Source organism: Dermochelys coriacea, chromosome 2, assembly GCF_009764565.3.
Source record: "Dermochelys coriacea isolate rDerCor1 chromosome 2, rDerCor1.pri.v4, whole genome shotgun sequence".
Taxonomy (NCBI): domain Eukaryota; kingdom Metazoa; phylum Chordata; order Testudines; family Dermochelyidae; genus Dermochelys; species Dermochelys coriacea.
In genome coordinates, this window is record NC_050069.1 from 674,283 (window position 1) to 699,244 (window position 24,962).

Consider the following 24,962-nt stretch of genomic DNA (forward strand, 5'->3'; position numbering starts at 1 on the left):
AGTGCAGAACAGCTGCCATAAAAACAGCTGTGGGAGTAAGGAGGGTGGTGGGCACAAGAGCGCATGCAAGCTGGCATACATACCAGCACACAGGAATATGACTGCGAGTTTCGTTTAAGTGTGTACAGGGCTGCTCATGTATTTGTGCAAAGCAGAAGGGCTGATGGAGGATGGGGTGGTGGCCACATCTAGCTGTTAGTGCCCAAAGCCATGGCACCAGTCAGCTGGTCAGCCCCTTTTCCATGGATCTGTCCCTAACCTTTAGCCCAAGCCCCAACCTGCCAGCGACAAACATATCAGACAGTGAGGCCAACACCACAGCAAACTGAAAAGCAGTGGGTGTGGGCAGGAGACTCGGGGTGGGATGGGGGGACTGAGCAGCAGTTGGGGGGACTTGGGGAAGTCAGGGGTGACTGAACAGGAGCTGGGCAGTTGGCAAGGTGTGGAATTGAGCCAAATGGCGAGTGACAGGAACCAGGGACGCTGCCTGTACCACCTCCCAATCATATCTTGGTCTCCTTTCCTTTGGGGTCCAATTCTATGCAGGTGCTGTGAAATTAAGGGCCCCACCTGACCCTAACATTGCCTGCACTTGGCTCCCATACACAGAGCAACCCTAGTGCATGGCTCTGATCAAATTACCCCTTTTGCCCTACTGGCTGCAAACAGGATGGGGTGGCTGCCTCCTCTTCTCTCCTCAGGGTCAGGCAGACTCAGGATTCTGACTGAGACATTCAACAGCTTCCTTCCCTCTCTGCTCTCCCACTCCCCCCACCCCACCTGCTTAGCACTCTCCCTAGCCCTGAGAGCACTCTGCACGTGTCTGGGCCTCAGCTGGCTGTGCCTAAATCCATGGCCAGCAGAAAGCGCTGTGTGGAGAGGTGCTCGGCTCACACGCCCACAGTGACAGGGAAGGAAGGAGGTGTTCCTGGGGCTCACTGAGCGCCACAGGCCCAAGGAGCCAGGTGAGGACAGCCCATTGGGCAGTGGTGATGGAAATGCACAGAGACCCCCCGGGTAGAGAAGGGTGCTGGTGGGGGAGGAAGGAAATGGGAAGAAATTTGCTGCCCTCCAGATGTCACTTCTCTGGAAACAAAGTCTAGAGCAGAGAAAGGCTGCTGCAGAGGCATCAGGCTCTAAGAGCACACACAGCTGGGGCCATCCCCAGAGACTGCACTGAGGTGGGAGGCCAGAGCAGATTTGGGCCACCTCCTCTGGTAGCCTGTCTCTGGTATGGTCCCTGCTAGGTGCTCCTCAGAGATATGTCATGGCAAGGGAACCATTGAATCTTGCCTGCCTGGGGTAGGAAAGGTGCAAGGGGTAGGGACCCTGGAGTTCTTGGAAAAGTCCACTTCACTCAGCTCCAGCTGCAGCTCAATGCATGATGTTAGCAGTGTGTGCAGAACTCGACTTTATGAACTGAAGTTACTTTGCGGCTACCATATGTTTAAGTTCCATGGTGCTTTGAGAGACATGGCCTCTGGAAAGCTGCCTGATCAGTCACTGAATGTTTACAGCCCAGTAAGTCACTAGGCAAATGGGGTCTCTGTCTCTGCTCTCTCTCGGTTTCCTCTGCCCTTTTCTTGCTTTCCTGTATTTCTGCTCCCGTTCTGGTTCTAACAGAAATGAACCCTGTGCAGCCTCCAGCCATGGTGTCTTGCTATACTAATCTCAAGAGCACAGGCCAAATGGATTGAAAATCAGCTGACAGATCAATGGGGAATTATCTAATGGGGGTGTTTCTAGTGGCGTTCCCTAGGGATCAATACTTGGTCTAAAACTATTCAGCATGTTTATCAACGATGTGCAAGTAAATATAAACTCACTACTGCTATAATAGATGGATGAGTCAAAGATTAGAGGAGTGGCAAATAATGCTGTAGCCAAACACAAGTTATTGGGCTCCATATACCGATAACAGAGTGAACTTTAAGGCCTTGTGATATATAGATTAGACTACATGATCTAATAGTCCCTTCTGGCCTTAAATTCTGCTAATCTATGAGGACAGAGCAGCGATACAAACTGATCTGGCTGCCTTGGTAACCTGGGTCCACTCAAATAAAATGTTTTTTATTATAGCCAACAAATGCAAAGTTATACAGTATAAACCAGGAATGCAGGCCATACCTACAGAGAAGGGAATTACATCCTAGAAAGCCGTGACTCCAAAGGACGATGGAGCCATAGCAGATAAGCAACAGAACATGAGCCCCCAGTGGGATGCTGGAGTAAAAAGGGCTAACATGATCCTTGGATGTATAAACAGGGAGTAGAGAGTAGGGAGATGATTTTACCCTCTGTATGGCTCTGGTGAGACTGATACGGGAATACCTGATACAATTCTGGTATCCATGTTTGAAAAAATGTTTTAAAAAAATTGAAGAGGGTGCAGAATAAAGCCACAACGATGATTCAAGAGCTGGAGAAAATGCCTGACATGGAGACTTGCAGAGCTCAATCCGTTTACAAAAGTGACTGAGAACAAGGGTTGATTACCATGTATACGTACCATCATGGGGAGAAAATACCATACTAAAGGGCACTTTAATCGAGCAGAGAAAGGTAGAAAATCAACCAATGACCAGATGCTGAAGTCAGACAAATTCAACTTAGACAGTAGGCACAAATGTTTAAAAGTTAGTGTGATTAATTACTAGAATAAACTATGAAAGGACGTGGTGGATTCTCTGTCTCTTCTTGTGTCCCAATCCTGGATGACTTTCTGGAACAGATGCTTCAGTCAAACACAAGTCACAGGGCTCAATAAAGGGGTAACTGGGTGAAATTCAGTGGCCTGTGATATACAGACGGTTACACTAGATGTTATAATGGGCCCTCTGGCCTTAAACTCTGTAAGTCTTAAGCCACTGCCATTAATACTATAAGTAGGGGGAAAAACCCTCCCTCCCCTGCAACTAATTCTACAGTAAGTGAAAGCAACATGGGGCCTAGAGGGGCTAGAGATCATAGCAGGAAATAACCGAGTGAGATTCAACCTGGATACAGACAGCACATATATCCCAGGAGGGAGAAAGCAAACCCCAGATTCCGAATGGAAAGGAGATTCTTGGACCATAGAAACAGGTTTCAGAGTAGCAGCCGTGTTAGTCTGTATTCGCAAAAAAGAAAAGGAGTACTTGTGGCACCTTAGAGACTAACAAATTTGAGCATAAGCTTTCGTGAGCTACAGCTCACTTCATCGGAATGCATCCAATGAAGTGAGCTGTAGCTCACAAAAGCTTATGCTCAAATAAATTTGTTAGTCTCTAAGGTGCCACAAGTACTCCTTTTCTTTTTTGGACCATAGAGGCAGCCACCAGATCAAGATGGGGCGGCAGCAGTGAGTTAGACCAGAGTTTGCAGTGGGGTAAAGCAGCTAGAAAAGCCCAATGGGATAGTGTGAGCAGGGAGGGGCCAGTCTCTTCTCTCTCCAGCTCTGGAGAGACACTACCCCCCCCCCCCACAAGGATCCTGTGCTCAGGTTCAGGTCCCTCAATCCGACATCTGCCTGGGACAGGGAGGGGAAAGTCCTTATCCATTCAGCTCTGGATTCCAGGTGAGATACTGAAGGAGTGGAGGGTGCTCAGAGAAGCAGCTCAGGGGCCAGAAAGATTGACTCACCAGGAGAGATTAGAAGAGCTAAATATGTCTGGCTTCGCTAAGCAACAACTAAAGGGGACATGATGACAGGCTGAAAATATCAGAAGTGTGTGATCAGTGGAGAGGTGGGAGCTTATCGCTTGGGCTGTTTTGAACTAGACTAAAGCAAACTATCGAAAAGCTAAACAGAAGTGAGTGATCCTGCCCTGGCCCCAGAAATGGGATGTGGTAGGGAATTTCCAACTCTACCCATAAGAACAGCCCTATTGGGTCAGACCAATGGTCCATCTAGCCAGTACCCTGTCTCTGACAGTGGCCAGTGCCAGATGTTTCAGAGGGAATGAACAGAGCAGGACAATTATCAAGTGATCCATTCCCCCTCCCCAGCTTCTGGCATTCGGAGGTTGAGGAACATCCAGAGCGTGGGGTTATGTCCCTGACCATCTTGGCTAATAGCCATTGATAAACCTATCCTCCATGAATTTAGCTAATTCTTTTTGGAACCCAGTTATACTTTGGGCCTTCACAACATCCCATGACAATGAGTTCCACAGGTTGACTGTGTGATGTGTGAAGAAATACTTCCTTTTGTTTGTTTTAAACCTGCTACCTATTAATTTAATTGGGTGACCCCTAGTTCTTGTGTTACATGAAGGGATAAATGACAAGTCCCTATTCACTTTCTCTGCAAGTTTTAGATTCTATAGACTTCTAGCATTTCCACCCTTAGGCTTCTCTTTGCCAACAGTCCCAATCTTTTTAATCTCCCTTCCTATGGAGGCTGTTCCATAACCCTAAATCATTTTTGTTGCCCTTCTCTGTACTTTTTCCAATTCTAACTTTTTTGAAATGGGGCAACCAGAACAGGACGCAGTATTCAAGGTGTGGGCATACCGTTGATTGATATAGTGGCACTGTATTTGCTGTTTTATCTATCCCTTCCTAATGGTTCCTAATATTCTCTTAGCTTTTTTGACTGCTGTTGCACACTGAACAGATGTTTTCAGAGAACAATCCCACTTAAATAGCCAGGTATATACTTGGGTGTCTGGCCTGAGGCAACGTCAGTGTGGCCATGGCCACACTATTTTAGGCAATAGCTCAGTGGTTCTCAACCAGGGATACTCAGAGGTCTTCCAGGGGGTATAACAACTCATAGATATTTGCCTTATAGATAGTTTTACAACTGGCTGCATAAAAAGCACTTAAATTTAATTGTGACTTGATTATATTGCTCTATATACTATACAGTGAAATTTAAGTACAATATTTATATTCCAATTGATTTATTTTATAATTATATGATAAAAATAAGAAAGTACACATTTTTTCAGTAATCGTGTGCTGTGACACTTTCGTGAGCAAGTCGTTTTTAAGTGAGGTGAAACTTGAGAGTACACAAGACAAATCAGACTCCAGTAATCTGGAAGAGCTGAGAGCCACTGCAGTAGCTTGAATAACACCCCCCCATATGTATGTCTACCCACACTTTGAATCACACCTCCCACCTGCTGTGCAGCTGTACACTATATTCTTTATTCCTTTTAGAGGTTGTGTTGCACTATCACTCTTGTTCTTGGTTTGTAGGGAACATTCATAATAAAGGGCTGGTGAGCAGGGAAGGGAAGAGCCAGCTAATCTTCCTCCCTCAAACTGGCACTAAGGGGAGGGAGAGCAGCACAACAGCCCGCATGAGCCAGTAATGGAGAGCAGCATCTAATAAGGCCAGGATCTGGGTTCAATACTGGGTGCCTAGGGGCATCCCTGCAGATCTCCTCAAAGCCGCTCCAGGGGCAGGGACAACTTTTCTTTTATTGGGGAGGGGCTAGAGTTAAAAGATAATACAATTATAACTGTTGTGTACACTTGAGTGTAAATAAATTTAGTTGTGGTACAAAACTATTCTGTTCCAAACTCAGTGCAATCCTTATGTTACTAAAAGCCTGCAGGTACCTAAGCTCCTGGGCTCTGTTGCTCCTGCTCATGACAGCACTGTGGACCTATTGTTACATGCTAACCTGTAGGCTTGAGAAATCCCAATCATCATGCTCTGCCGGGTTTTCGATATTCTGAGGTCTTGTTTATAATCTCCCTAAGGAACAAGTGGGGAGCTCCATGCCCCCAGCTGTTTGTTAGAGCCCTTTGGAATTCAGTGCAGGGGTACGGGGGCAAAGCAGGAGGAGGAAAAAGTCTGATGGATGGAAATATCAGAGCGGCTCTCAGGGTCACTCTGAGCAGCAAGGGAAGCAGGGAACAGTGCTAATTAGAGAGGATGACAAGCTCATAATGCCTGCAAGCTGAGGTTGCCCCACAAGGAAGGATGCTCAGATGACACAGTGAGGAGGGGGCAGGCTCACCAGACAATAGCAAGTGTCCAACTCTGTATGGGAGACAAGTCTAGGCCTCTCCATTACATGGCAAGTTCAAGAAATTTAGGGCTAGAAAGGACCACTATGTTCCTATAGGCTGACCTCCTGTATAGCACACACCAGAGAACCTCAAACCCAGGGACTCCCGCATCCAGCCCAGTAACTTGTAGTTGAACGAGAGTGTCTTTTAGAACAACATTCAATCTTGATGTAAAGAATTCAAGTGATGGAGAATTTACCACAGCACTTGATAAATTGTTCCACTGGTTCTTGTAGATGAACTGAGGAATAGTTGGGGAAGTGACTTGTCCAAGCTCACGATTAGCAGTATGGAAAACATTGTATATGAAAGGAGAATGAGAAAAATAGGATTGCTTATTTTAGAAAGGAGACAAATCACAGTGGATATGATCAAAGTATGTAAAATAATGGCTTAGAGAAGGAAGAGGAGTTTCTGTTTCCCTGTCTCACAACAATAAAGGAACATACAATGAAATTGGAAGGTAGCTAATTCAGTTATAAAAGAAAATATTGTCTCTCACCACATGTAATTTAACTGAGGAACTCACTGCTACAGGATGTCTCTCTCAGACTAAGAACTTATAAGATTCAAAGAGCAATTAGACATGTATATGGTTACAATATCCATTGATGTAAAGAAAAAAGTTTGGGAAGGGAGATAAAACCTCCTATTTCAGGGGATTTTTTTAGTGCCTGGTTCTGAGACACAGGCCAGCGTCTTAGTCCCAAGATTTTGACACTGTTCTATTCTATGCAGATTCTTAGGCCTGATCTACACTAGGAATTTGCATTGGCATAGCTACAGCTGTGTGTGTGTGAAAAATCCACACTCCTGAGAGATGTAGCTATATCGACCTAACCCTCAGTGTAGACAACACAAATTCTTCCATCAAGCTAGCAACCGCCTCATGGAGAGGTAGATTACTATTCCAACAGGAGAATCCTTCCCATAGGCAGAGACAGTGTCTACACTGAAGTGCTACAGCAAGACAGCTGCACCACTGTTGCATATTCTTATACTACCCTCAACACCATAGTATCTGAGTACCTACCACTTGTGCATTAAGTGACATGAACAACATTGGTCATGTGTAGCTCGTTTTCTCTCATTCTCCCCCCAGGGTAGAACTGTGTGTACAGTAGCATGTTTTGCACAGTCTAGGGTTTTAAAAAAACGTTGCACTGCGTTTATGTTAGAGAAAGCTAACTGGCCGAGTGTACCTGGGACACAGAGCAGAAGGTTGGGAGATCTATAATAATCCTTAGTTCCGTGGAAGTTTTTTCCAGTCTGGGACCAGACCCTGAGAAAGCTTTGTTTCTTGAAGACACTTACCCCATTCACTGCCTAAACTGAAAGCCCCCAGAGCTGCCCCCACCGCACTAGATCTAGTCCTGTGCAGGGATGGGTGGGGGGAGGGAAGTGAAGGAATGATATACTCTTATTACATAAGGATGATAAAGTACATTCCAGTCCATTAGTAACTAAGTAGAATGTTGAACAGCATCTACAATAAACAATTTTAAATCAGCAGGTCTGCAAAACTTGCACCCAAGTGTATTAAAAAAGTTGGCTGAGGAGATGTCTGGCCCACTGATGTTAATTTTTAATAAATCTTGGAATACTGAGGAAATTCTAGTAGATTGGAAGAGTGCAAATGTCATGCCAATATTCAGAGAAGGCAAGCAGATGACACAGGTAATTACAGGCCAGTTAGCCCAACAACAATACTGAGCAACAAAGCTAATATGGGATTTATTCAATAAAGAATTAACGATAGAAATATAACTAATAGAAGCTGACATGGTTTTATGGAAAACTGGTCTTGTCAAACAAACCCGATTTCATTATTTGATATGCTTACGAGTTTGGCTGATAAAAGTTACTGCATAAGGACCTCCTGTGTCAAATTCAGTCCTTTGGTCTTAGAACAGAGGTAGGCAAACTACGGCCCATGGGACCCTCTTGCCCAGCCCCTGAGCTCCTGGCCGAGGAGGCTAGTCCCCGGCCCCTCCATTGCTGTCCCCCTCCCCCACAGCCTCAGCACGTTGCACCACCAGCGCAAAGTTCTGGGCAGCTGGGCAACACAGTTGCAGAGCCGCAGCCTGACCCAGTGCTCTGGGTGGCACAGCTGTAGCGCCGCCAGCCACCAGTGCTCCAGGCAGCATGCTAAGGGGGCAGAGGGGGTTGGATAGAGGGCAGGGGAGTTTGGGGTGGTGGTCAGAGGGCAGGGGTGTGGATAGGGGTCAGGGCAGTCAGAAGGCAGGGAACGGGGAGGTTGGATGAGGCAGGGGTCCCGGGGGGGTAGTCAGGAATGGGGGGGTTGGATGTGGCAGCAGGGGGCAGTCAGGGGTGGGGGGATCTGGTGGGAGGAGGTGGTGGAGGGGGCAGGAGTCCTGAGGGAGATGTCAGGGGGCAAGGTCGGAGGCAGGGGCCAGGCCACGCCTGGCTGTTTGGGGAGACACAGCCTCCCCTAAGTGGCCCTCCATACAATTTTGGAAACCGGATATGGCCCTCAGGACAAAAAGTTTGCCCGCCTCTGTCTTAGAGGCAACTCCATCATAGAAATGTAGGGCTGGGAGGGACCTTGAGACATCAAGTGCAGCCCTCTTTGCTTAGGCAGGACCAAGTAAACCTAGACCCCACTGACAGGTGTTTGTTGAACCTGTTCTAAATACCTCCAATTCCTCAACCTCCACTGAAAGCCTATTCCAGAGTTTATCTATGGTGATAGCAAAAGTTTTTCCTAATATCTAACTTTGCTGCAGATTAAGCCCATTACTGCCTGTCCTACTTTCAGTGGATGTGGAGAACTATTGATCACCGTCCTCTTTATAACAGTCCTTAACATATTGGAAGACTTATTAGGTCCCCCATCACTCTTCTTTTCTCGTGACTAAACAGGGCCAGGTTTTTTTTTAGCCTTTCTAAACCTTGTATCATTTTTGTTGCTCTCATGTGGACTCTCTCCAATTGGTTCACATCTTGCCTAAAATGTATTTACCCAGAATTGGACTCAATACTTTAGCTAAGGCCTCATCAGTGTCAAGTAGTGCAGAACAATAAGCTCCTGTATCTTACATATGACACTCCTGTTAATATACCCAAAATGTAGCCTTTTTCACAACTTCATCACATTGTTGACTAATGTTCAATTTGTGATCCACTATAATTCTCAGCTCCTCTTCAGCAGTACTACCACCTAGCCACTTACTCTCCATTTTGTAATTGGACATTTGATTTTCCCTTCCAAAGTGAAGTACTTTACAATTGCCTTTACTGAATTTCATTTGTTGAATTCGGATCAATTCTCTAATTTATCATGGTTGTTTTGAATTCTAATTCTGTCCTCCAAAGGGCATGCAACCCCTCCCAGTTTGGTATAATCTGCAAATTTCATAAGCGTACTCTCCTCTCCATTATCCAAGTCATTAATGAAAATATTAATTAGAACCAGACCCAGGACTGACCCTTGCAGGAGCCCCCTAGATACACTCTCCCAGTCTGACAGCAAATCATTTAAAACTATTATTTGAGTGCGGTCTTTCAAGCACTTGTACACCTACCTTATAGTAATTTATTCTAGACTAAATTTCTCTAATTTGAGCCTGTCAAAAGCCTTACTAAAATCAAGACATCCTTTCTGCTGCTTCCCCACATCCACTAGGCCAGTAACCCTGTCAAAGAGGAAAAGGAGTACTTGTGGCACCTTAGAGACTAACAAATTTGCTCAAATAAATTTGTTAGTCTCTAAGGTGCCACAAGTACTCCTTTTCTTTTTGCGAATACAGACGAACACAGCTACTACTCTGAAACCTGTCAAAGAAGGATCTGAGGTTGGTTTGGCATAATTTGTTCTTGACAAATCTATGCTGGTTATTTTACATAACCCTAATATCCTCCAGGTTTTTACAAACTGAATGTTTAATAATTTGTTCCAGTTTCTTTCGAGGTATCAAAGTCAGGCTGACTGGACTAGAATTCCCTGGGTTCTCGGTCTTCCCCTTTTTAAAGGCAGGTACTATGTTTGCCCTTCTACGCTGTCGAGACCTCACCTATCCTCCATGAGTTCTCAAAGGTAATTGCTGACAGTTCAGAGATTGCTTCAGCGAACCTGTTCTTTCCCTAGTTTGGCTTGCATTTCTTCCCCTTGTTAATAGTAATTGTGTTGAGTATCTAGTATTAAGCTTCTTAGTGAAGGCTGAAGCAAAATAGACATTACACATCTTGGCCTTCTTGATGTCATCCGTTATTAGAAGGGCTGTCAATTAATCGCAGTTAACTCACACGATTAACTCAAAAAAATTAATTGTGATTAATTGCAGTTTTAAATTACCCTGTTAATAGAATACCAATAGAAATTAAATATTTTTAGATGTTTTTCTACATTTTCAAATATATCAGTTTCAATTACAACAGAATACAAAGTGTAGTGCTCACTTTATATTATTATTACAAATACTTGCACTATAAAAATGATAAAAAATAGTATTTTTCAATTCATCTCATACAAGTACTGTAGTGCAATCTCTGTTGTGAAAGTGCAACTTACAAATGTGTAACAAAAAAAATCTACAATAGCACTCAAACAAAACCACGCAAAACTTTAGAGCCTACAAGTCCACTCTGTCCTACATCTTGTTCAGCCAATTGCTAAGACAAACAAGTTTGTTTGGATTTATGGGAGCTAATGCTGCCCACTTCTTATGTACGTCACCAGAAAGTGAAAACAGGCATCCGCATGGCACTTTTGTAGCCAGCACTGCAAGATATTTACATGCCAGATATGCTAAACATTCGTATGCCCCTTCATGCTTCAGCCACCATTCCAGAGGACGTGCTTCCATGCTGATGACACTCATTAAAAAAAAATACGCTAATTAAATTTCTGACTGAACTTCTTGGGAGAGAATTGTACATCTCCGGCTCTATTTTACCCACATTCTGCCATATATTTCATGTTATTGCAGTCTCAGATGACGACTCTGCACATGTTGTTCACTTTAAGAACACTTTCGCTGTAGATTTAACTAAAGACAAAGAAGACACCAATGTGAGATTTCTAAAGATAGCTACAGCACTCCATCCAAGATTTAAGTATCTGAAGTGCCTTCCAAAATTTGAGCATGGAGGAGGTAAAAGAGCAACACTCCGATGCGGAAACTACAGAACCCGAACCACCAAAAAAGAAAATCAACCTTCTGCTGGTGACATCGGACTCGGATGATGAAAATGAACATCCATTCGTCCGCACTGCTTTGGATTGTTATCTAGCAGAACCCATCATCAGAATGGATGTATGTTCCCGGGAATGGTGGTTGAAGCATGAAGGGATATATGAAACTCTAGCGCATCTGGCACGTAAATATCTTGCAACATCAGCTTCAACACCACCATGAAAGCGCCTGTTCTCACTTTAGGTGAGATTGTGAACAAGAAGTGGCCAGCATTATCTCCTGAAAATGTAAACAACCTTGTTTGTCTGAGCAATTGGCTGAACAAGAAATAGGGCTGAGTGGACTTGTGGCTTCTAAAGTTTTACATTGTTTTATTTTTGAATGCAGTTTTTTTTGGTACATAATTCTACATTTGTAAGTTCAACTTTCATGATAAAGAGATAGCATTACAGTACTTGTATTAGGTGAATTGAAAAATACAGTTTCTTTTGTTTTTTACAGTGCAAATATTTGTAATAGAAAATATAAAGTGAGCACTGTACACTTTGTATTCTGTGTTATGATTGAAATCAATATATTTGAAAATGTAGAAAACATTGAAAAATATTTAAATAAACTGTATTCTATTACTGTTTAACAGTGCCATTAATCGTAATAATTTTTGTAATCGCTTGACAACCCTAGTTGTTATCTCTCCTTCCCCTCCCCCTTTTTCTTTCTCTTGTTCCTAATGTATTTAAAGAACCTCTTCTTATTGCCTTTTATGTCCCTGGCTGGTGTAACTCATTTTGTGCTTTAGCACTTCTGATTTTGTCCCTACCTGCTTGTGCTATTCTTGTGTGTTCCTCCGTAGCAATTAATTCGTGTTTCCACTCTTGTAGGACTCCTTTTTGATTTTCAGATAATTAAAAAGCCCGAGTGAGTTATATTGGCCTCTTACTATTCTTTCTATCTTTCCTTTGGATCAGAATAGTGGACAGTTGTGCATTTAATATAGTCTCTTTGAGAAACTGCCAGCTCATCTGAACTCCTTTTTCCCTTAAATTTTCTTCCCACAAGACCTTACCTCCCAATTCTCTCAGTTTAAGTCTTTTTTTTTTTTTTTGAAGTCGATTGTCCTTATTCTGCTGCTCTCACTCCTTCCTTTCCCTTGAATCATGAAATCGATCATTTCATGGTCCCTTTCACCCAAACTGCCTGCCATCTTCTCTTCATCCCATAGAGTTAACAAGCTCGATCTTCAAACTAGTTAGAGTGTTTGCCCCACTACTCCCTCTGGTGAGGTTGTTCCAGAATCTCGCTCCTCTGAAACTTCTAATTTCTAGCCTCAATTTATTCATAACCAGTTTATCCCCATTTGTTGTTGCACCAACATTGTGTTCTGGCTTAGGTAGCTCTTCTCCCTCCCTGGTTATTAGCCCCCTGTTGTATTTATAGAGAGCAATCAGATCCCCTCTCAGCCTTTACTTTGCTAGGCTAAACAAGCCAAGCTCTTAGACTACTCGTGAGACAAGCTTTCCATTGCCCTGAGCATCCTAGCAGCCCTTCTCACTCCCATTCCAGTCTGAATTAACCTTTCTTGAGCCCAGGCTCCAGAACAGCACACAGTATTCTAAATGCCAAATTATACACCTAGGAACACTGAGTGAATGCCAGACTTATGGACTGGGGGACTGCATCATGCAAGGTAGTGACTGAAAAGGATTTAGGGGTCATAGTAGACAAGCACTGAGTATGAGCTCCCAGTGAGACATTGTGGCAAAACAGGCTAATATGATCCTTGGGTATACAAAGAAAGGACAGGGAGTAGGAAGGTGATTTTAATCGCTATTTTGTATGGATGGTATTGGTAAGACCAATGATGGAATACTGCATCCAGTTCTGGTGTCCACACTTATAGGAGGATGTTCAAAAATTGAAAAGGCCACAAAAATTATCTTAGGACTGGAGAAAATGCCTTACAGTGAGAGATGTAAAGAGCTCAATCTGTTTATCTTATCAAAAACAACAGCGAGAGACGACTTGATTACGGTCTACGTATACCTATATGGAGAGAAAATATCTGATACTAAATGGCTCTTTAAGCTAGCACAAGAAGGCACAAGACGACCCAGGCTGAAATGGCTAGACACTAAAGGCAGACAAATTCAAATTGGAAGTTAGGCTTTTTTTTTTTTAAACAGTGTGAAAAAATGGCCGATGTTAGTATGGTGGGTCCTGTGCTTTTCTTGGCGGGGGGATAATATGCCACCCCTTGCCCCTGCTCTTGGGCCGTCGAGGGCCCCGCTCGTGGCCCGGGAAGGTTGTAAAGAAGGGAAGCGGGGGAGCCATCTGTGTTTGCTCCTTAGAGACCCAGCCCCTCTCAATCCCTGCAGGTTCTTACCCTCTTCCCCCTTGGGTTGGGTACCTTTGGTCTTTAGACACTGGTGGAGGGAGTCTCCCTTACTTTGGTTCTCTGATCTTTCAAGTCTCACAGCACACCTCCAAGCTCCAGTCCTCTCTCCTTCCTCTGTCTGCCTGAAGCAGGGGGGTTTTATTAGGTACCTGACAGGGCCTTAATTGACTGCAGGTGCTCCAATTAACCTGTAACCACCCTCCCTAGTCTACAGGGAAGCACACCTTAATTATCCTTGATCTTATATATTTCCCCTCGAACACTCTACCACTGCTCCCTGGCCCTCCTGTATCACAACAGCAAGAGAGATTAACCACTGCAACAGACTCCCAAGGGAAGTGGTGGATTCTCCATCTCTTGAAGTCTTCAAATCCAGAATGGATACTTCTCTGGAAGCTGCTTTAGTCAAACACAAATCATAGAATCATAGAATCATAGAATATCAGGGTTGGAAGGGACCCCAGAAGGTCATCTAGTCCAACCCCCTGCTCAAAGCAGGACCAAGTCCCAGTTAAATCATCCCAGCCAGGGCTTTGTCAAGCCTGACCTTAAAAACCTCTAAGGAAGGAGATTCTACCACCTCCCTAGGTAACGCATTCCAGTGTTTCACCACCCTCTTAGTGAAAAAGTTTTTCCTAATATCCAATCTAAACCTCCCCCATTGCAACTTGAGACCATTACTCCTCGTTCTGTCATCTGCTACCATTGAGAACAGTCTAGAGCCATCCTCTTTGAAACCCCCTTTCAGGTAGTTGAAAGCAGCTATCAAATCCCCCCTCATTCTTCTCTTCTGCAGACTAAACAATCCCAGCTCCCTCAGCCTCTCCTCATAAGTCATGTGCTCTAGACCCCTAATCATTTTCGTTGCCCTTCGTTGTACTCTTTCCAATTTATCCACATCCTTCCTGTAGTGTGGGGCCCAAAACTGGACACAGTACTCCAGATGAGGCCTCACCAGTGTCGAATAGAGGGGAACGATCACGTCCCTCGATCTGCTCGCTATGCCCCTACTTATACATCCCAAAATGCCATTGGCCTTCTTGGCAACAAGGGCACACTGCTGACTCATATCCAGATCATTAGGCTCAATACAGAAGTAACTGAGTGAAAGTCTCTGTCCTGCATTATACTTTCAGGCCTTCAAAAAAAAAAAATATCTATGAATCAACCCCCCCGTTCGGGTGGACTGAAGAGTTGTATCCCCAAGTTCCCCAAAACTGGCAGCATCCTCCACAGGCCTGTAGGTCCTACTGGGCAGACACCAGAGGTACAACTCCACCCTAGGGATCCAGACAAAGGGGGCATGGGAAGTCTGGTCCAAAGAGGGAAATTTATAATTGTGGTGCCCAGCATGGGGCTTGCACTTCGGCACAAGGAGATTATTTGTATCCAGGGTGACATTTCTGAGCTATCCTTGCAGGAAGACGGATAAGGTTATTTTTAAAGGGGAGAATGAGTATTGGCTTTTTCTCTTCTTCTGATTCAAAAACACCAGATGGGATTTTGCTTCAATTCACCTTCACTCAGAGGCTGAAAGTGGAGAATCTCAGCTCTCAGGTGTGTGTGTCAGGGAGCTCTGAGCCTGCGAGAACAGAGAGTTTGAACGGAAATTGTCTAGCAGCTTTAGCTACAGCAGGAGATTCCCAGCATGTCCTCTGCAGCTCACCTTGTGCTATTGAGAAAGCCTCTTCTAGGAATAAGGAAGCTTGCCAGGCTCCTCCCAGCCGCACAGCAAACACTGCTAGTTCTCAGCTCTGTCCTTAGTGAGGAGAGATCTATGGGGCAGTTCCAGATGGGTGACCAGGAGCACCCCACACACCTGGCCTTGACAGCAAACAGTCTCTCATACCCCTCTCTCCTCTGATTCTGGTCTCCAGATTAAGAAGCCTGAGTCAGTTACACAGGCTTTGGTGGAGCACCCAGCTGCCATTCTCAGTCCAGACACACTCTGTGGACCTTTATTTATTTCTGAGATGACATCTCTGAAACAGAGCAGCCTCACCACTTAGAACAGCAATATCTTGCCCTTCGGTTCCTCAAAAACAGCATGTCGCGGAGCAGGGCAGCATCAGCTCCAAGAAACAGCTGTGGAAACCGAAGCACAGAGGGGAAGGGACTTGCCCAAGGTCTCAGAACTGGGTCAAAGCCAGAAGCAGAATCCATATCTGACATATAGTCTTGTGCTTTAACCACACATCATCCTTCCTGTAGCGGCAGAGTTCTATGAAACTGGGTTCCAGCTCCATAAGACACAGAAGTCTGGGTTAGATGTGGCCCCTAGCAGTCCTTCTGTTTCTCTTTGGTCTCAGATGCCTGCCTAGACCCAACAGTTGTCTCCATGGAGGTGGGGGTAGATATCCATAGCCATGGACTCCTGAGCCACATGGTCTTTGGCCTGGATTAAAAGGAACCTCCAGCACGTCATTCCTGACTGTGAGAACTGGAAGAGTGGAGGGGCAGTGGAGGCTGCAGCACTGACTTCTATCTCTGCTCATAACTTTCCTTCCTAGGCTGGAATTACATTTTGTTGGAGAGCTTGTGCAGACATGGTTTGGCTTTCTAGAGCACAAGACAGAGAACCTCACACAACTGCAGCACTAGCTCAGTGTGGGCCAGAGGAAGAAGGGGGTGGGACTGGGCTGTACATGCTCTGCAGGAAGAGGGAGAAGCCATGCTGGCACCTTCTGTTCAGGGGGGGACGACAGCTGCCTCTCCAGGATGCTCTGGGGCTTTGCACTCCCACTGGCCCTGTTGTTCCTGCATTTCCCTGAGGATGCCACAGCTCTCTGGTGAAGGCCTCAGTGGTCAGCCAGGCCTGTTACCTACTGCAATAGGCTGCGACTGAGGTTGTCCTCACACCCACCTGCGAACACCAATTGGGGCAGAACACAGCTGTTCATGCCTTGGGATCACTTCCCAGGGAGGCGACCTACTCAGATGCTAGTCAGGATCCTTAAGGCCCTGGCTGCTCTGGGAACTGCTCTCATCCACCTTCTGGGATGCTCCTGCTCCTGGGACTGAACATGCCAAGGGAGGTGGCTGAAGGCCTTCCTCTCTGGGATTCACTCCCATTGGCTGTTCCAGCAGATCCAAGGCTGGTACCCCACAAGGTATCGGGCCAGGCACATGGGGCTCATGTCCAAATTTGGTTTTGCTTTCTCTGACCTTTCCAGATGCAGGTGCTAGAGCTGTGACTCACACACTGGAGGACTACAGCCATTGGTGAGTCCTGGCCTGGCCTGGCCCAGCCCTGCAGATACAAAACCACTGTTTCCTGCTGGATACCAAGGACCTCCATGAGCCCACACACAATCAGCGTCTCTCTTCACGCAGTAGTTTCCCTAGGGACACAACTTTTGGCTGAAGGCAAGTCCCACCTGCTCTGAACCTAAGAATTCCCATCCTCTGGAAGTTACACTGTCCCTCCCCCAGCCTGGTGCTGCTCCCTATTGCACACTGGGCCAAGAGAACATGGGAAAGGGGAAGCAGGGGAAACATCTCAAGATAGCTATTCCCAGAAGGGGGAAAGGGAGCAGCTCAGGATCCCAACCTGCTCCTTCCCCCCAGCCACTGCCTATCCTGCACAGTACCCCTTAGTGACTTTCACAAGCTCCGGGGACTTAGCCCAGTCCCACACTACAGCCAGCCAGGACTCAGGCACTTTCATCAGTTATGCATGTTCAGTGTTAGCACCAGCCTCAGATGGAAAACGTGAGGGCAGAGGAAGAGCCGCAGAGGGCCGAAGGGAGCTCCCCTGGAGAAGACAGCCCTGAACCTGGACTGATCTTATGCTGCCTTCTGACAACATCACATGCCAGGTCCTCAGGAGGCTCATGGAGGCAGCAGCAAGGGACTGCTCTGTACAGGGATAGTCAGGCTCAAAAGCATGGAAAGCCTCCTGGGCTGGCAGCGAAATGGATCACAAAAGGGATTCATCTCCCTTGATGGAGGGGGAAGGCGGGCCCCATCACCAGGGGAAGAATCTCACACAGGCGGAACACATTGCTAGTGGACTCTCACCTTCAAGTGGAAGAGCAAGAGCTCCTTTACACAAGCCATTTAAACTGGACTGGACACAACCGTGTAGAATACAATGTAGGGACCAGTCCTGCCCTGGGCCCAAGATAGGGAGACAACAAACCAAATGTGACTGAAGAATCCGTCTGGAACAAAGTAGTTTATGTGCTGAACAACTGAGCACAGACCAACAGCTGGCTGTGGGGGCTTCCTGGATTCTGTGCCAGCCAGAGAAAAAGATAACCCCTGGGGTAATGCACAGAAATCCTTGCCGCTCCCATTAGGAGTCATGCCTATATATGGGGCTTCTTCCTTGCACAGGACCTCACTTCAGCCCCACAGGCAGAGTCCATGAGCCAGGGGAACATCCCTGCACACAGCATCCTTCAGGTCAGAGCACATGCCCATTACTGGTGCCAAGAGAAAACCCGGCCCAAGAACACCTGCTGAACAATGTGTTCACGCCCTGCTCCAGCAGCCTCACCCTGAAGACACAGGCAATACCCAGTGGTGATGTCCTGGCATTCAGTACCTCATGCCGCTCTCAAAGCTCCCACCTGCAATTTCACCAAAAGACCTGCTTCTGCACTCCGTGATCATTTATTTAGCGATCCCGGCGCCCTGGGCTCCATTTGCTAGTAAGAAGGTTGGTTTTTCTAGCTGACAGTACTGCCAAGTCCATGGGCCTGAGCACCTCACCATCTCCAGAGTGGGTGTGCTACACCCCCTCAGGTAGAGGGAGAGGAGAGCTGGGATTTCCTGGGCTCCTACGTCTTCAGCAGCAGCAGCACACTCCATGCCTGGAGCTCAGCGTCAATCAGCAGGAAGGAAGGGCATTGAACCCGATAAGAGAGGAGGGGAGACCCAAGCTTTACTCAATGATACTGACAAGAATGACCTTGAGCGGATCACTGCGGACTACGTGGCTCTGGGAAGAAGGATAAAGGAGTTGGAGGCGCAAGTGGTGTTCTCGTCCATCCTCCCCGTGGAAGGAAAAGGCCTGGGTAGGGACCGTCGAATCGTGGAGGTCAACGAATGGCTACGCAGGTGGTGTCGGAGAGAAGGCTTTGGATTCTTTGACCATGGGATGGTGTTCCATGAAGGAGGAGTGCTGGGCAGAGACGGGCTCCATCTTACGAAGAGAGGGAAGAACATCTTTGCCAGCAGGCTGGCTAACCTAGTGAGGAGGGCTTTAAACTAGGTTCACCGGGGGAAGGAGACCAAAGCCCTGAGGTAAGTGGGAAAGCGGGATACCGGGAGGAAGCACAGGCAGGAATGTCTGTGAGGGGAGGGCTCCTGCCTCATACTGGGAATGAGGGGCGATCAACAGGTTATCTCAAGTGCTTATATACAAATGCACAAAGCCTTGGAAACAAGCAGGGAGAACTGGAGGTCCTAGTGATGTCAAGGAATTATGACGTGATTGGAATAACAGAGACTTGGTGGGATAACTCACATGACTGGAGTACAGTCATGGATGGTTATAAACTGTTCAGGAAGGACAGGCAGGGCAGAAAAGGTGGGGGAGTAGCACTGTATGTAAGGGAGCAGTATGACTGCTCAGAGCTCCGGTATGAAACTGTGGAAAAACCTGAGTGTCTCTGGATTAAGTTTAGAAGTGTGTGCAACAAGAGTGATGTCATGGTGGGAGTCTGCTATAGACCACCGGACCAGGGGGATGAGGTGGATGAGGCTTTCTTCCGGCAACTCACGGAAGCTACTAGATCGCATGCCCTGATTCTCATGGGTGACTTTAATTTTCCTGATATCTGCTGGGAGAGCAATACAGCGGTGCATAGACAATCCAGGAAGTTTTTGGAAAGCGTAGGGGACAATTTCCTGGTGCAAGTGCTAGGGGAGCCAACTAGGGGGAGCGCTTTTCTTGACCTGCTGCTCACAAACCGGGTAGAATTAGTGGGGGAAGCAAAAGTGGATGGGAATCTGGGAGGCAGTGACCATGAGTTGGTTGAGTTCAGGATCCTGACGCAGGGAAGAAAAGGTAAGCAGCAGGATACGGACCCTGGACTTCAGGAAAGCAGACTTTGACTCCCTCAGGGAACAGATGGCCAGGATCCCCTGGGGGACTAACATGAAAGGGAAGGGAGTCCAGGAGAGCTGGCTGTATTTCAAGGAATCCCTGTTGAGGTTACAGGGACAAACCATCCCGATGAGTCGAAAGAATAGTAAATATGGCAGGCGACCAGCTTGGCTTAATGGTGAAATCCTAGCGGATCTTAAACATAAAAAAGAAGCTTACAAGAAGTGGAAGGTTGGACATATGACCAGGGAAGAGTATAAAAATATTGCTCGGGCATGTAGGAAAGATATCAGGAGGGCCAAATCGCACCTGGAGCTGCAGCTAGCAAGAGATGTCAAGAGTAACAAGAAGGGTTTCTTCAGGTATGTTGGCAACAAGAAGAAAGCCAAGGAAAGTGTGGGCCCCTTACTGAATGAGGGAGGCAAGCTAGTGACAGAGGATGTGGAAAAAGCTAATGTACTCAATGCTTTTTTTGCCTCTGTTTTCACTAACAAGGTCAGCTCCCAGACTGCTGTGCTGGGCATCACAAAATGGGGAAGAGATGGCCAGCCCTCTGTAGAGATAGAGGTGGTTAGGGACTATTTAGAAAAGCTGGACGTGCACAAGTCCATGGGGCCGGACAAATTGCATCCGAGAGTGCTGAGGGAATTGGCGGCTGTGATTGCAGAGCCCTTGGCCATTATCTTTGAAAACTCGTGGCGAACGGGGGAAGTCCCGGATGACTGGAAAAAGGCTAATGTAGTGCCCATCTTTAAAAAAGGGAAGAAGGAGGATCCTGGGAACTACAGGCCGGTCAGCCTCACCTCAGTCCCTGGAAAAATCATGGAGCAGGTCCTCAAAGAATCAATCCTGAAGCACTTAGAGGAGAGGAAAGTGATCAGGAACAGTCAGCATGGATTCACCAAGGGAAGGTCATGCCTGACTAATCTAATCGCCTTTTATGATGAGATTACTGGTTCTGTGGATGAAGGGAAAGCAGTGGATGTATTGTTTCTTGACTTTAGCAAAGCTTTTGACACGGTCTCCCACAGCATTCTTGTCAGCAAGTTAAGGAAGTATGGGCTGGATGAATGCACTATAAGGTGGGTAGAAAGCTGGCTAGATTGTCGGGCTCAACGGGTAGTGATCAATGGCTCCATGTCTAGTTGGCAGCCGGTGTCAAGTGGAGTGCCCCAGGGGTCGGTCCTGGGGCCCGTTTTGTTCAATATCTTCATAAATGATCTGGAGGATGGTGTGGATTGCACTCTCAGCAAATTTGCGGATGATACTAAACTGGGAGGAGTGGTAGATATGCTGGAGGGGAGGGATAGGATACAGAAGGACCTAGACAAATTGGAAGATTGGGCCAAAAGAAATCTAATGAGGTTCAATAAGGATAAGTGCAGGGTCCTGCACTTAGGATGGAAGAATCCAATGCACCGCTACAGACTAGGGACCGAATGGCTCGGCAGCAGTTCTGCGGAAAAGGACCTAGGGGTGACAGTGGACGAGAAGCTGGATATGAGTCAGCAGTGTGCCCTTGTTGCCAAGAAGGCCAATGGCATTTTGGGATGTATAAGTAGGGGCATAGCGAGCAGATCGAGGGACGTGATCGTTCCCCTCTATTCGACACTGGTGAGGCCTCATCTGGAGTACTGTGTCCAGTTTTGGGCCCCACACTACAAGAAGGATGTGGATAAATTGGAAAGAGTACAGCGAAGGGCAACAAAAATGATTAGGGGTCTAGAGCACATGACTTATGAGGAGAGGCTGAGGGAGCTGGGATTGTTTAGTCTGCAGAAGAGAAGAATGAGGGGGGATTTGATAGCTGCTTTCAACTACCTGAAAGGGGGTTTCAAAGAGGATGGCTCTAGACTGTTCTCAATGGTAGCAGATGACAGAACGAGGAGTAATGGTCTCAAGTTGCAATGGGGGAGGTTTAGATTGGATATTAGGAAAAACTTTTTCACTAAGAGGGTGGTGAAACACTGGAATGCGTTACCTAGGGAGGTGGTAGAATCTCCTTCCTTAGAGGTTTTTAAGGTCAGGCTTGACAAAGCCCTGGCTAGGATGATTTAACTGGGACTTGGTCCTGCTTTGAGCAGGGGGTTGGACTAGATGACCTTCTGGGGTCCCTTCCAACCCTGATATTCTATGATTCTATGATTCAACAGTGGGGGTTTGTCTACATTGCAATAAAAGACTCGCAGCTGGCCTGGGTCAGCTAACTCGGACTCAGGGCTATGGCTGTGGGGCTATAAAACTGCAATGTACACATTCAAGTATAGGCTGCAGTCGAGTTCTAGGGCCCTCCTGTCCATTGTGAGGTCTCAGGCTCCAGCCCAAGCCCGAGCATCTACACTGCAATTTTAAAGCCCCATGAGTCTGAGACAGCTGACCCAAGCCAGCCATGGCTGTGCTGCAGGTCTTTTATCACAGTGTAAACATACCCTGAGTGACAGGGAGAGATGTGTTGTCAGAGCTTCCTCATCTGATGTCAATGTCCTTAGCACTCCAGAGCCATGGAGACATTCTTGAGATACACAGAGAGGAGAACTGCTCAGAATCAGAGGACATCAAGCCTGCATTCTTCCCAAGGCCAACATCTCTCCAACATTTCCATAGAAAGAGCAGATCTTCCTTCACTCTGCTCCAAGAAACTCCTGCTCCTGTACCAGACAGAGAGGCCTGGCTATCAAGCATAGGGGAGGGAGCAGATAGGGAAGTTCAAGGACACACTATTGCATCAGCAGCAATGCCAGGACTCTGATACAGCACCCAGCTCTTGGGGGCTTGGCATGGCACATGCTATATGAGATGTAGATATTATCATTACAGCTGAAGCATTCTGGGTGCGAGCATTCAGCACTGACAACAGGGTCTGGTTGTCAGTAGTTCAGATGGTGGCATCCATCTCATTTCTGTACTCTGCCAGCTCCCAGCAGACCAAAGTGCCCTCTGAGTGGGAATGGAGCAATAGGGCTGATGGCAGGAGACATTCCAACAGCAGAGGCTGCATATGTCACCTGGAAAATCAGGGAGAAACCTCCTCCTTCCCAGCCGCGGAGCTGGCTCCACTGCAGAGTGGCAGCGAGAGGGTGATACTCCCCTGGACTCAAGGAACAGGACAAGCCCACTCAGAATGTGGTAACTGTCAGAAAGTTCATAGACAAAGTGAGCCCTGGTAGCGAGAGGCATAAGCTTGATCTGTGACACAGATGGGGCTCTGGAAAATTCCAGTGAGTTTGGAAGGCAGAGAAAATATCCCTCTGCTGTCACCTGCTACAAAAGTGACTCTTACAGCTGCTTTAAGAATCTCCTTTGAAACATCACAAAGTCCTGAAGAGGGGCAGGAGAAGAGAAGACATTTACATAGTGCTTTTGAGAGCTTCCCTTAAACTGCCCTGAGAATGAGTCACTGGACCACACGGTCACTTGGGCTGGGAGACACTTGCTCCAATCCCCACACCTACTGCACCGCGCAGGCTCCTGAGTTACAGCCTCACCATAGGGTACAAGCAGTCATTCCAAGCCCTTGTGCTCAGACACCACCTCCAACAGATTTTGTTCCTGCCTTAACGCCCCCTTCACAAAATGTTGCTTATTGCTCTCCCGCTCCCCACGCATCTGACTGGCTCCCCTCTTCCTCAGTGCAATGCAAGCAGGGATTGAACTCTCAACCTGCACAGGTTTCCTAAATTTCTCCCACCTCACCCCAGATCTGCAGCAGCCATTCTCACCTCAGTTATGGAAAGGCAGGGAAGGAGGGGAAAGATGGGGAAGAAACAATCATTGTGCATTTGTTATTTGTCAGGTCCAGAAGCCACTTGTCCCAGACAGAGCAGAATTCCCCCTGCAACAATGACTCAGACTGGGAAGCAAATCAAGCAGGTGGGATGATTTCTGGCAGAGAGAGAACAGCAGGAATGGTACAGACCTCTTCCTCCTCAATGCGAGCAGGCTCAATCAGCAGATTATTGGCTTGATCAAACGACACCCCCTGTTAGGACAGGAACCAGCAAAGAGGCATGCGGATTAGTGGAGCAAAAACCAAACCCACCACCATTACCACCACCACCACCCGACTGCACACCGCTGAGAGACAGGCCCTGCCACACAGCATGGGGATAGATCTCCTCTCCCACACCACTCACCACACAGAGCACCAGACAGGGCCACCTCCCCTGTGGTCAGAGCACTGAGAATGCCAATCCTGCTAGGCCAGACTCATAGAACTCCATGCCCTGGGACCACATTATTTGTGCTTGGCACTCAGGATCTGAACTCCAACTTCACGAGCTGAACATTACTCGCCATTATGAGCCCTGTTGTGCCCCATCCAGGAAGAATGAAGGATTGAATGATACAGAAGAGAGGAGAGAAAGGCCCTGTAGCACCACCCAGCTGCTGCACACAGGGGACAGAGGCTACCCCACAATCTCACCATGCCACCCTCCTGGAGAAAAGGCTCCAGCGCAACAGCCCATCCTGCCAAAGGCCACAAGTGTCCTGCTCTCACGTCCATCCTCAGTACACAGGAGACCTCTAGTACAAGACCGCTCGGGATTTCCCTAGGGCACCAGTTTTCATGCCAGAAACTCTAGGTCATGATTCACTCCCGCCTCCTCTCTGCCTGTCCAACATACACACACGCACACACCCCCATCCCTCACCTGCGGTTCCCCAAGGACACAGCACTCACATCTCCACTCCAGGAGAGAAGCTCAGAGAAGAGGTCAGGCCTGCAAATCTGCCTTGCTGGAAAAGGTATCTGACCCAACCCCTTGAGAAGGACAGCTCCTAGTAGAGGCCTTGCAACCATCAGCAGCACAGACTTGACCATAGGGAGATGCAGAAGCTGTGGCACCAGTGCCTGCATGATCTTCACTGGGCTTTGCCTACGGGAGTGGACCCTAAGCCCATGGTGCCAGGCTGGAAGAAGCCTTCTTGGTCTAGGCCATTTTCCAGGTAACAGCTGAACTCTGAGGCAGGGAGGGCCAGAGCCAGCTTTGCACACTCCTGATACACATCTCTTGTTTTCAGCTCAGAGGGTCTCACATGGCAAGGGGCCTGTGTGCTGGGAACCACGGCAACCCCAGGGGAGCAGGTATCAGTGTGGGCAAAAAGGGAGGCCCCAACATCAACAAAAGAGTCTGAGTGCATGAAAACCTCCCTCACTTTGGTCAGGAAGCCTCTCCAGCCCCACAGGGAACAGAGGGCCTCCTAGCCTGAATAGGACCATAAGCTTCAACCCAGCACTTTATACCAGCTCCAAGGCACAGCTCCAGGAGCTGGGAACTGGGGGGGCAATTCCACAATGGAGACTACACCACATCATAACCCTAATTCTCTCCCAGCTTGATAT

At 47.3% G+C, this 24,962-nt stretch overlaps 1 protein-coding gene across 32 annotated transcripts in view; it reads right to left on the minus strand.

The window, feature by feature from the left end:
• Positions 1-24,962, minus strand: part of SCRIB (scribble planar cell polarity protein) — a 247,753-nt gene that overhangs the window by 163,731 nt on the left and 59,060 nt on the right. For 31 of the 32 annotated variants that reach the window (XM_043507163.1, XM_043507170.1, XM_043507166.1 and 28 more), the window contains exon 16: positions 23,535-23,597. The exons of the other annotated variant lie outside the window; for it this stretch is intronic. In XM_043507163.1, coding sequence (XP_043363098.1) covers positions 23,535-23,597 — 63 coding nt within the window. The remainder of the gene's footprint in view (positions 1-23,534; positions 23,598-24,962) is intronic. 32 annotated transcript variants of the gene reach the window in all.